General features: G+C 42.2%; 1 protein-coding gene across 1 annotated transcript in view; it reads right to left on the minus strand.

Moving 5' to 3' along the window:
- Nucleotides 1-12,940, minus strand: part of PAXIP1 (PAX interacting protein 1) — a 31,259-nt gene extending 18,319 nt beyond the window's left edge. Inside the window, exons 1-6 of the mRNA XM_066314386.1 lie at nucleotides 12,605-12,940; nucleotides 7,584-7,718; nucleotides 5,616-5,659; nucleotides 3,021-3,084; nucleotides 2,570-2,683; nucleotides 48-692 (exon numbers count right to left, since the gene is read on the minus strand). Coding sequence (XP_066170483.1) covers nucleotides 48-692; nucleotides 2,570-2,683; nucleotides 3,021-3,084; nucleotides 5,616-5,659; nucleotides 7,584-7,718; nucleotides 12,605-12,694 — 1,092 coding nt within the window. The 5' untranslated portion in view covers nucleotides 12,695-12,940. The remainder of the gene's footprint in view (nucleotides 1-47; nucleotides 693-2,569; nucleotides 2,684-3,020; nucleotides 3,085-5,615; nucleotides 5,660-7,583; nucleotides 7,719-12,604) is intronic.
- Nucleotides 12,941-13,421: the final 481 nt, after the last annotated feature.

Here is a 13,421-nt window from a genome sequence, read left to right on the forward strand (position 1 = left end):
CCTAAGAAAAAGTCCAATAGCTTATAAATTAAAAATCCAACACTTACATGTGCTACATTTGATGGTCTATTAATCTGCTGAATATCAGCACTATTAGTAATGTTCCTTAACGTCCGCACGGCTGGACTCCACGGGGCCATCACTTCCTGGCGGTCAGAACTTGGGGCACCTTGTACTGAAGCCATGAGGTTGCCTCTCATATCAGGAGGCAAAATGTTACCTGGCACTGGTGGGACATTGGCACACAAATTAATCAACCCGGAGTCCTTCCCTTGAGGCAACCTACGCTTCGCTGCAGATGCCTGTGGGACTTCAGCTGGTGTCCAGTTCAAATTCCTTTCCTGCTTTTCTGGAGAGGAATCAGAAGAATCATCGAACATCAGTTCCCCTTTTGCCTTATCAGCAGTAGTAGATTTTGGTGAAAAAGCTTGGTCACCCAAAGGTGATCCTTCTCGAGAAGATGCTGGGCTTGATAACTTTTCATCAGTACTAGCCTCATTTTGTGAATCTTGTTCTTCGTTTTCTGCTTCTTCCTCCTCTTCCTCCTCCTCCTCTTCTTCCTCCTCGTATATAATTAAACGAGGATGATAAGGAGTCTCTTCTTTTTTACTCTTATCAGCTATAGAATCCAGTACCCAGTCTGGGGTCACAATTTTAATGCTGTCCCGTTTATAAGCACATTCATATTTTTCCTGGGGTGGGGGGAAAAAAAATTTTAAAGACAAAATAATCACAACTAAGTTGTCTGAGATGACAGCTAGAGCATGGAGAGGGAGATTACAAGGAAGCTGTTCAATACCAGAGAGCAATCTCACCCAGATCCAACAGGGTTTATACTGTGCAGAACCACAAGTTCCAAGAGATTAAAACAAACAAAAAAGACCCTCCCAAATTCTCCACGTTTACACTATAAAGGACTCAGAAGGCACTATTGCAGAAGATGAATGTCTCCACTTGCAAAATTCTTCTCTAACCCAATCACCAAAATATTCCAACCAGCAGTGAGGAGCATCATGGTCAATACTAAAATGCAAGTGATTTTAGGAGGACATTAAGGCAAGTCTAAATACAGTTTAGTATAAAAAAACAGAGTTTACTATAAAAAAAGTTTAAAAACCCAGCCCCACTATGAAAAAGCATTTGCAGAAAAAGTCTGAATTTCCTAATAAAGTAGAGACAAATATTTAGAAGTTTTTCACTGAAAAAAACCATTCCAGCAGGAATACAGCTTATATCTTAAAGCTTCACCTTTTTTTTCCTAATAAATAGACACAGAATGAGTGTCCTACTTATTTGAATATCCCCCTTAAAGGAAACCCCTCACACACATCAAACAGTATCGGAAAAAAACTTTCTTTCAAAAATTTGAAACTTATTGAAGGATCTAATATTTAGAAATCATTGAGCTGGTATTTTTTTTTATGTCAAACAACATAAATTAAGAACAAGCACATTCAGAGGAAATTAATTTAGTGCTTCTCTGGAGTTATTTCCTACAATGAAACTGTCATTCATACACAATAAAGAGACTGGAGATGAAATCAAGTTTATTTGCCGACACAAGATTTTATTCTTTCATTCTGGTGAGAATTATTAAGAATTCTTGTTTTATCATCTTGTGTTTAGTCAGAGCAATCATAAGTTTTCCTAGTGACAGAACTGTTCTTGTTACAAGCTGCTGCAGTTTCCCTTGCAGTGTATCAGAGCAGCAGGACTGGAAGCAAAAAGTAATAATCCCATAAAACTGTTCCCATTCAATGATTATGTGCATTAAAATATTTGTACCCAACAGACAGGGAATGCTAATATCTCTTTTAAGTTTCTTGACTGGCAAGCTAAAGACAACATCCTTGGCTCTAAAAAGCTTATTATTTAAGCTTTTAAATAAGTTATTGAAGTATGATTCTTAATGTATTTTCATTGCCTCTTAATAATAGAATTTTAGGTAATAAAGCTTTGTTCAAGCATTATATTTTATTGTGATGAAAGGGACAACTATAATGGTGTTCAATAAACCCTTCTAAACAGTCCATAGAGGAAATATCAAGCTCTTAATAAAAACAAAAAATCAAAACCAACACACACACATATTCACCAAAAAGAACCCAGTCCTACAAAGTTTTCTATATTTTAAAGAAGGAAAACCATTCATTTCCCATAGCCACACTTCCTCTTCTCTCAGGGTCAGCTCATGTTTTATTCTTCACTATTTTAATTTTGTCTTTAGATTTTCTTCACTGAATCTGTATCTGTGGATTTATAAATCACAATCACTAATGACTGTGACATACCAAAATTAGGCTAAGACAAACAAGATAGTGAATAAAATTCTTTATTCAAACAGGAATTCAAATACCAGTGTGAAATTGGACATCTTTTGAATTAATCGGGCTTAAAGCCATGCAGAAAATAAGTACAAATTGAATAGCTGCAATGCCTAATTTCACTGAATTTAGTTGTTAATGAACAGTCTTAAGAATTCTAACTTCAGGCAGACGGAAAATTTCTGACTATTTGAAAGCAAATGAGAGCTACAAGAAGAAGAATTGTACACGTAATAAACTCTTACCCCCTTTGGCTCAGGCACAATCAAATGAGTACACTTCTTATTGAGGCTCAGCTGGCAATTCCCTCCATAAAAAGTAATCAAAGCCCACAGCGTACTTCGGTCTTCAGATGAAACCTAAAAGGAAGGTAGAAACCCCTTAATTCTGTGCACCCAGCTGTCTTCAGCTGGAAGAATTTTAGCAATCCACAGCATACCGTTTACAAAGCTGGCTAATGTATTACCCATCACTTTTAAATACCAAATTAGAAAGAAAGTTAGAAAGAAAAAAAGGGTGACGAAAGATGCACAACAAGAAAAACCACTGAAGAGTAATTTTTAACTTGCACAGAGACAGAGAAAACAAAGAGAAAAAAAGTCACAGTACAACACAAACACTGGCATCTCCTCAAGAAAGCAAACATCCTACAAATAGTTGACATTGGAGTGGACTGAAATATGGCTCACTTCTTACCTGAGAGAGACAAGCAGTGACTCCAAAAAAGATCTGACACGATTCTGGAGAAAAGCCATTTACACTGGAAAGCAGGTGTCAAGGATGCAAAATAATTAGATGAGTTTCCTGAGGGTCATTAGAAGGAAAATAAAAAGCCTATGCAGTATTCAGGTAATACCAAGTTTCTGACCATACAAAAACTTTCATCCTTGAAAGCACACTGTCTGCTTGCAATTAAAGTTTATGGATCAAGAAAGAAAACCTGATGTACAAACCGAATCAGGACACCTGCAATATTATGGCAAATTCTGGTAACACTCTAAACCAGAACTGACCTCGGACTTCTGCAACTTCCCCCCCTTTCCCACTCTTCCATATGATCTTGTGTTTAAAATCCATGTACATGTGTCAGCAAAAAAACGACTACAGAAACAGGTGTACATTGTGTCACATGCAGACACTGAGATTTTGTTAAATGAAACAAAATCATTTTCCCCATGATGTTGACAGATGCACCAGCAACAGTCACGTTTTGAAGCCCAGAACAGACAGCACACAGCAAGCTGATGACAAAGCCAAGAGCACTTTAAAACTTAATAAATTACTGCCATAACCGAGAATACCTCAAGAAGTTCAAGCCTGATGAACATCCTGAATTGTTCTCCATTTCACCCAAGGCAGAAATTCAGTACTGGATCTTTCAAAAGTGTACATGTGTCTACTCCCTGCCTGAGTACCTACTGCTGGCACATAAAGCAGAAACAGTCAGTATTTGACTTTTAAGAGGTCCATCAGTTTGCCTGGAGCTTGCACTCTCTAAAGAACAGGAATGAAAGAGACTCTTCTAAAAAAAAGTTACAAGCAGCATAACAATAACACAAAACAGAGGGAATAGATCAAAACTCACTTTTCTTCCTGCCATCAACAAAACTCAGAAGTGCTCTGACTCTTTTATCTATACAAGACCATTGAAAAAGACACCCTCTTCATTCTTGCTTTTGCTGCAAAAGAAATTGCCAGCCCTCTTTATGACATTATAGCCATGAAACTCTTCTTCCTTCTTCAGCAGGTCTGCTTCCAGTTTCATTTTTCTGCTACCTCCCTTCCACTGCAGGCTAGTCAGACTTTGCACATCAGTGAGCAGGACACAGGACAACACTCAACTGTCCTAAGTTCCCTCTAGTGAAAACAATTTCCACTAAGAAACAGACAAAACTGCTGTGCTTTTACATTGCATTAAATCTTTCTATATTAAACTTTACCTTTAGCAACTGACAGGCAAATGCCCATCAAATAAACACCGGAATTGGTAAGGCAACATAAAACCCTTAAGGCTGTTATTAGATCCATATGTCTAACTGACACAAGATGTTTCTGGGACTTGGTTCTTCAGGAATTCAATGACCACTTTGAGCATTACCAAATTAAAACATAAACTAAAGACAAAAATGCAGAATCTCAAACTTCTGCCTAAACTGGATCCAAAAGCAATCAGCTGGAAAAACTAAGCTGTTCCTATTAACAACTGTATTTTTTTTTTCATTATGGCAGTACCTAAATCCCTAATGAAAGGCCAGATGTCACTGCACTAGAAGTCATAAAGAGATTGAAACAGGATAAAATGAAGTAAAGACTTAACAACCCATTTTAGTGAGCACAATAAGGCTCAGAGTGAAACCTAAACCCGTCACATTCTAAGGACATCAAGTACTACAAAGTCAAAGATCCAAGGACACATTTATTGCTGACAGGTGTACAAAACTTCCTTCTTCCATGCAACTGAAAAACAAGGCACTACTGAGACCTGGTCTTTTCATTTGGCCATTCCAATGTTCCCACAATAAAGACTTCCTGAGCAATAGCCATTGAGATGCACATTTCCACATTTATAGCTACAATTTAGTTATGGACTTCATCATTCTGTTCTTTCACCTGTTTATTTCTCTTCTGGGTATCCAATAACATCAGCTCTTAGAGTGCCCTTTTAGAAAACCCTGGCTGCAGATGAAGACAAAATTTTTTAATAGTGCAACTTCTTCATGGGAAAGACTATCAACAATAAAATGTTAGGTTACTTAAAGCCTGAAAATGTAGGTAATTCCAAGCTTTTTTTGTTTTTTTTGTTGTGAACACTCTTCATGGATAGGGAGAAAGTTTAGAGATGTGTAACATAAGCAATTAAACACTCATCCTGATGATGAAAGCACAATAAGCACATTTATTGAGTCCAGACACAAATGACCAAGATCACTTGCCTAGACCACAGAAACACAGCGAGTTGCAAAGGCATACACATTAAACTACTGGGTAAAAAACAAGTCTGAATCTCTGAAACCCATTAAGTGACATAAATAAACACCTGGATTCTTGCACCCAGCGGCTCTTGTTTTCCATTTGATTACAACTGTCCTCTAAGTGCCTATGAAGCACAAAATATGCAAAGGGACAAGAAAACTGAAGACAAAGAAGCTCCAAGCACACTGCAGCCTTGGCAGGAAAAACACAAGAGATCATTTTAGAAGTTTAAGCAGTACCTATTTGAAACAATCCTGAATCTTTCAATGGTGTCCATTTTAACACGTTTTCTACAGAATCCTGAACTGAAAAGGATACGGCAGAAGAGCTCCACAGCGAACGGACAAGATCACCCAGGAAGGCTGGAAAAAACAAAAAACCACCAGACATTAAAATCTTTGGTCTACGTGCACAAAATACGAATTACCATCGAAATTCATGCTATAGAGAGTCTGTTTCCCAGCTTTGGAAGTCTAAGTGTTTTACAGACATTGCACTTAGTCTGCAAAAAAGACTTTTCATTCATCTGCAAGAGCTCACATGAAGACAGCTCAAAGGTTGTGCAGCAACCCCTTTCTCTCATGCCATTTACAGTATTTATTCATCCTTTCCCTTTCTGCAGTTCTTGCTTGTAAGAAAAACCAATTCAGATAACCCCACTCTACACTCAACATCAAGGAGAGAAGGACCATGGCCTTAAACAGAATGAGTTTTGTAAAGGCAGGCCAGTGGCTGCTGAGCAGGGACAGCCCTACCCCACAGTATTCTGGGACAGTAGGGCTCACAGGGACACAGGGAGGTGGCAGGGAATGGAGGGGATGTAGGACACTGGTCCCAAAGCAGCAGGTGAGGAAGAATTGGCCAAGAGTGATGTCACATTCAGTAGGGAATTACTTTTGCTCAAAAGACAAATAAAAGAATATATTGTGGCAACTGTGTTTAAAGTGTCCCAGTTTTTGTTATTCTCCTTCACTTACAAGGCATGATAGAAAAAATAGCTGAAACCACTTAACTGCTAATTCCTCAATCCTCATAGGGAAAAAAAAAAAAAAAAAAAAAAAAAAAAAAAAGATATTTTTCTCCCCTAAGTTTTTATCTTCCTTTTTCCCTGTAACCAGCTATCTTTGCCTCTGACTTCCAGTCCCTTTAATACTTAGTCTGATCTTCTTGATTACAGATAATGCTGTGATGTTTTCAGGTCAAGCCAAGTGACATTAGTGAAAGATTTTCTCTCATCTGGCAAATGAGTTGGCAGTTATGAAGCAAATTAAATTATTTGAGTGGCATTAGAAAGCAGGAAGTGCTCTCTACAATGTTAATGTCCTTCCTTCTCATGAAAATGGCAACAGTTTTCTTTTTTATAAAGTTAAAATTACATCAAAAATGACTCCAGAAAAAGGAACTAAAAAATAACCAGCACACCCACTATAACCATAAGGGTTCTCTAGCCAAGCACCTTTCATTTTTCAGTTAATTCAGTTCTACACTGTCAGGTGAACTCTCATCAAAATTCTCTACTGCCACCTGTACCCGTATGGAAAAAAATAACCCAAAATCATGTACCCAAAGGTATCAGCAGTGAAATTGTAGTGTTGTTTCTCTCATGACTTCCAGAGTGACAAGTTCACATATTCAGAGATGAAGCCCATAATTTTTCACTGAAAAATACCTTGCTATTGGAAGGTAGTGACAAAATACTAGTAATTCCAATGTAAGAAAGAAAAACAACAACAACAACAACAACAAAAAAACAACAACAACAACAAAAAACCAGACTAAAAAAACTTAAGAAAACTAAAATAAGGAGGAAAAACCCCCTAGTTTTCTACAAGTTTCTATTGTCCCTAATTACCATAGTATATACATGCAGAATCAACAACACCATTTTGCACTTTGCCAGTTATATATGTTTTAACAAAACCTTCAGCAATCTACTACTTAATCCAAATTGAGGTTTTCCACTGCCAGAAGCTTTTAAGAACCTTTTCTTCAGAAATATTTCTAAAGTAGAACTAACATGACATCATCTCACAGATGACTGAAAGAAAAATCTGAAAAAAAGCCAAACACAACACTAAAAATTATCACACCACTGATAGATACAGAGCAGCAAAAGGAGAGAACAGAATTGTAACAGAAGTCTGCAAGGCAGGATAAAAGTTTGTGTAAGAATGTAAGACTTCTAAAGACATGTTTTATTTGGTCATCATCCAAAGATGAATATTTGGTTATAACAACGAAGCATCTAGGTCAGTACTTGGACAATTCCATGGATGAGCCACTCACCTTTACCACAGGAAGATCAAAAACTTCTCGAGATTCTCCAACTTCCGGATTGTCCCCATCTTCTGAAATAATATGTGAGGCCAGGGCATTGTAAGAAACTTCCTTTGCTTTCCCAGCTTTCAGAAGTTGGATAACCTAAACCCAAAAGAGAACAGGGAGAAGTCAATAATTTTTAGCAACTTTTATTTGAGAAAAACATTACTGCAAGAAGACACTAACACTGGATGGATGAATGAATATGGCCTTCTCTCTTGGCTGTCCTCCTGTAAGCCGCCAGAACTTTTCCTGAAGTTGCCAAACACATTTTGACCTGACTGCAAAAGGCTTACATCTCTCCATATTTTCATCATTGCATCTGGAGAGCTATTTTTCAAAATAACTGATGATGGAGTAAGAACTGGGGAAATGTCAAGGTTTTTCCAAAATACATATTCCTCAAAAAACACATTAAAATCATTTTCCCTCAGGGAAAAGAAAGCTCTTCTAAATGTTCATTTTTGCATAGGGTGGCTATGGAAGTAGCCCCTGGAAGTTTGAATATGCTTTAAAATAAGAGGTTAAATTCTAAGGACTAAGTGATTTTGGGAAACACAGAAAAAACCCAAACAAGTAGGACTCATGCTCTCTAAATTAGTGCCCTTAGGAGCTGGAGGTGAAGTGCCTCACTCCATGCTCTGTCCTGAGAATGCAAAACACCTCCCAGCTACCAAAGCACATCTCAGTTTTGCAAGGCACAAATAGCAGATGCTGCTTCAAGTGTTCAGTGTTCTCTCAGTTCTGCTGGAGATGTGTGTGATGAATCCAGCCCTGAGCCCCAAAAACCAAGAAGGTAACAGAGAAGGTAGTGGGGTGTAGAGGGAGGAAGAGAGAAATGTTTTAAAACATTCCAGTCTAAAACAGTTCAAAAGTTAAAAATGCCATTCGAGGTCACTGCTTCATTTCCCTTTTATTATTCAGAAATAACGATTTAGAACAGAACTGGTGTGATGTTCATCTTCCAAAACCTGCCAGGGACAGATGCCTGTCCCTGCAAACCTGCTGGGGACATTCCCTTCAAAACAGGATGCTCTGCCCACAGCAGTGAACAGCACAGAGCAAGGCAATGCATGCATCAAACAAAGTATCAATTAATTAATTGGTCCTTAAGCAATTACTCCCCACCCTGTACACTCACCAGGACAACAAGGCACTGAAAAAGAGACTCTCTCAAAACACAGCATCAAGCTATTTTACAAAGCATTTCTGCCAAGCAGAAAAACAGGGATACAAAAATCACAACTCACTGAGGAGGCAACTTTGAAACTGACTTTAAAACTCCATTCAAGAAAACAAAAGTTAACTCCTTTTTTTTTTTTTTTCTGCAATGGATGAATATCACCAAAAGAACTATTCTAAAATAACCAAGAAAATTGATCATGAGCTTGTCACCCCTGCCAGAAACAGGAGTGAATGTTTCCATTTTGCACACCAATCTCCTAGATCATGACACACCTTCCTGCATGAAATCCAGTTAACAGTAAAGAAACACAAGCTGCTATCATTCCAAAGGGAGAAGCTAAATCCAAATAAAGCACTTTTGAAAACAGAGGGTATTTAAGAACAGTCTCAGCACATGAGCTCCCCGTCTCACACAGCTCTCCCTGAGTTACAATCCCATTCAACTGCTCGTTTAGGGGAAGGCTAAAAAAAGGAGTGAACGTCATGAAAACTGAGAACCCAAATCTGACAGCATCAGAAAGAAGCTATAAATAATGTGCTAAAACTATGACTTTTTTATATCAAAACAATGTTGCATTACAGAACTTGTGCAAAGCATCTGCTTATACAAAAAGTTACACTGGTATCACATAGAGTTTAAACACTATAAATATGATACATAATAATGCATTGGATTATTTTATGTGTCATGAAAAAGACTCTTCCTAATTTAGCTCACATCAACTTCAAAACTTCTCTCAGAATACACAAACTCTTCAGATTAAGTAGTGCCTGGACTGAAAAGTTGTATTGGTACAATTAAAGAACTCACACCAATATCAACCATATATCTGTAACTAGAAAACAGAATGCTGAAAAGCCTTAATATTAACACTGTAAAAATCATGCATTTTAGGTATTGGTTTCCATTAAATGAAATTCCTTATTTTTGGGAGGGGACTAAAAACTTTATCTTGTTCTCTGCCACTAAAATGTGTGTTGGAAGAAACACAAGGAAGAGTTCAAAATTACCAAGTAAGACAATGGGCATAAAAAAATAAATTAAACAAGATAACCAAAACCCAAATATCCTGTTTGAAGACCTCGTGCTGCATCGCATTACTTTTTATCTCTTTCTGAAGGAAATACCGATTTTAACTGGTTTCCAAAACATGATGGTTTGGGGGTTAATGTTTGAGGAAAGCAGAAAGAGGAACTATTTTTTTCATTTATTAAAAGAAAAAGAGTAGCTGCCATCTACTCAGTAAGGTGTGAGGAGCAAAATGCACCCAATGGAATGGAGTGGGTTTGAAATTCAGAGTCAGCCCAATTCTCCTTCATTTGCCAAAGAACACCTCGGCACAATTCCAGGCTTTTGTTTCCCTTCCCATTTATGCTGCACATGCTTTAATAGGCACTGGGTATGCAGTTATTCACCTGAATAAATTACTTTTTCTCCCCTTACTCTTGGATTTGTTTTGATTAGAGTACTCACTTGTGCTTAGGCCTGTTTTAATATTTATTACAGTAACTGGTTTTCTGTGAAATCATTTAGAAATTTAAACTGATCAAAGTGTGCTCCTCCTCAGAAGTTCTTTGCAAAATCAAGCTGGCATCCACTAGTATAGGAAGCAGTAAAAAGTGCCAAATATATTTGTAAATTTTTTAACAGTAATGGGACAAATTTCACTCTAAGAACTGTTTGAGTTTGATTTACAATTCCTGCATTGTGTCTTGGCTTGAAACACATCTGATAAATGCTCCTCATACTCAGGTGCCCCAGGGTACCACAGAGGACACCCACAGGAGGGTGTCCTGGTCTCAGCAAAGGTAAGAGTTAATTTATTCTCAGTAGCTGCTCTGGTTCCGTGTTTTGGATTACAAAGGGGAATAATGTTGATAACACACTGATATTTTGGTTTCTGCTAAGTTGTATTTATCCTAAGCCAAGGACTAATTTTTTGTGTCTCATGCTCTGCCGGTGAGAAGGTTCAAAAAAGGCTGGGAGGGAGCCAAACTGGCCAAGGGGATGTTCCACACCAAAGCATGTCATGCCCAGTATATAAACTGGGGGAATTACCCATAATGAGGGGCTGATCTGGGGTCAGGAATGAACTCTGGCATCAGTCAGTGGACAGTGAGCAATTGTATTCTGAATCACTTGCCTGAGGCTTTCTTTCTTTCCATTATTATTTACTATTACCATTGTACCTTACCTGGTCTTCAATTATTAAACTGTTTTTCTATCTCAACCTGCAAGCCGAATTTTTGAATCTCCTCCCCGTGACACTGTAGGGGTAGGGTTAGAGAGCAGCTGTGTTGTGCTCAGATGCCAGCTGGGCTTTAGCCCGTGCAGAGGGAGGGTTTTCTCCCAGGAGCTGGCCCGAGCTCAGCCCAGCTCCTCACTCTGACACGGCTCTGCCTCCCAGGCCAGGCAGAGGAAAATTCAATGCGCCCAATTTGGAGCAAATCAAAGCCCTATGACAATGACTCTGACTGCAAAGAAGAATATAATTTAACATGAGAAAGAAAACCAGTTTAAGAGAATGTGTGTCTACCTGCTTTATGGGAAATCTGCTCATTGTCCTTCCATGTCAACACGGAACTAATACCAGGCCTTTCAGGACACTACTTGTATGACAAATGATGTACAAGTGTACAGGATTTCTGCACTCATCCTCATACACATAATACTAACATTGCTGCTGTAGGGATCTTGCTAAGTATGGGAATTTGTTATTTGAGAGCTAAGCCACTATCAAAAACTTTATGCCTAAAGACCTAATACCTAAAGAACTAAATTTAGACTTGTCTAAAGAAGTTTTCATCCTGATCTTTAACTGTGTTCCTCTGACACTGTATTTCTTGTATCACAACAGGAATGAAAACCATCTGAACAGGCCAGTGCCTGTGTCTCCAGGTCACTCACAGGCATATGAAGCTCAGTGAGTGCCAGGACAGGTTAAAGGAACCCAACACTCAACTAAGACTTTAGTGCAGCAAATACCAGAGAAGCAAAGACTTTTAACTTCAGTGTGAAGTATACACAGCCTGCTCGCAGGAAACTGCTGTCCTAAAGCTCAGCACGGTGCACTACAAACACCCGTCTAATTGGACGGGCCACAGAAACTTTGTTTCAACCCCCTTCGCCCACCACGGCTGTTATTCACGGCAAGGCCACCTGCATTACCCAGGGCGCTGCCCCGGGGCCCGGCGAGAGGGCCGGGCGGCCCCTGGCCCGAACTACACCCGCGGCACACGGCGCGGCCCCGGGGCGGGACCGGGGGCCGGGGCCACGCCAAGGCGGGAAGGTCCGTGTGGGAGGGAAGAGCCGCTCCGGCCCCCCGTGACGAGCCGTCCCCACGGCCTGTCCCCGTGTGCCCGAACGGAACCAGGCACAGGGAGGGGCCGGGCCTGCGGAGCGCTCGAGTCGGGGGAGCGGCGGCCGCTGCCCCCGCTGCCCGCCCGGCTCGGCCCGGCCCAGGAAGTCCCTCCGCCCGCTCCTCCTCCGCTCAGGCGGCTCCGGCGGGGCCTGCGCGGCGGGGCCGCGGCTCCCATGGCGGCGGCGGCGCTTCCCGCGGGCACGGCCGGGATCGGGGCCGGGATCGCGGCCGGGATCTGGACCGGCCGCCTCCCCTCCCCCCCGGCCATCCCTCACGGTCCCTCAGGCGCGCTCCCCCCCACTCCCGCCCTTTCCCCGTGAGGCGGCGCGAGCCTCGAGCCCGCGCGTGGTAACCGGACGATTCCATAGTGCCCCCCTCCCCGCCGGGAGTGGGGGGAGACGGCGGGGAAGGCGGGAATGATCCGAAGGGATGACCCGATACCTTGGGGTCGATGTCTCCCACCACGAAGAACTTGACGTCTTTGAACATCTCCTCCGGGACTTTCAGCTCCTCCTCGTCGTCCGCCAACATGGTCCCGGACGGCAGCAGCGGGTGCTCCCCCCCTGCCCGCTATTCCCCCGCGCTCACTGTGGAAAACCCGCCGGGGCCCGGGTCTCTCCCGTCCCCCTCCCCCCGCAGAGCCGCCGAACCGCGCGAGCAAGGCGCGCGCTGCGGGACACACCATCCCCCGCCGGGACGTAGGGGGGGTGGACGGGGGCGGGGAGAGCCGCCCCCGCAAAGCGGCTCCCCCCACCCGATCAGCCACCACGGCTGCTGCAGGGCCGCACCCGCTTCTGATCCACAGGCGCTATCCCTGCTCCTCCCTCTTTCCCCGAACCGGACCCGCAGACAGCATCCGGGTCCGGAGCTCCCCCCGCGCGGGCTGCAATGGACTCGTCCCGAACGACAGAGGCGGGCAGCGGGGATACCCGGCCCCGCCCATTGGCGGGGGGGAGGGAAGGGGACGGAAGGCAGCCGCCCCTGGCCACGCCCCCGGCTCGCCCAGGCCACGCCTCCTCAGGCCCCGCCCCTCAGGCCCCGCCCCTCGGCCCCGCCGTGAGGGGACGCGGGAGATGGCGGCCGGGGCTCGGCCAGGGAATCGCTCTGATGTGTGTTCCTGCACCCGGCTCATCAGTGAACACACCCACTCCTCCCGAAACCATAGCATACAACCGCTAAGGTGGGAAAAGACCCATCAGGTCAGCGAGACCCACCGAAATAAAGCATTTTCCCTCAGAAACTGCAAAGCATCCGTCTA

The sequence above is a fragment of the Sylvia atricapilla genome, chromosome 1 (assembly GCF_009819655.1).
Source record: "Sylvia atricapilla isolate bSylAtr1 chromosome 1, bSylAtr1.pri, whole genome shotgun sequence".
NCBI lineage: Eukaryota > Metazoa > Chordata > Aves > Passeriformes > Sylviidae > Sylvia > Sylvia atricapilla.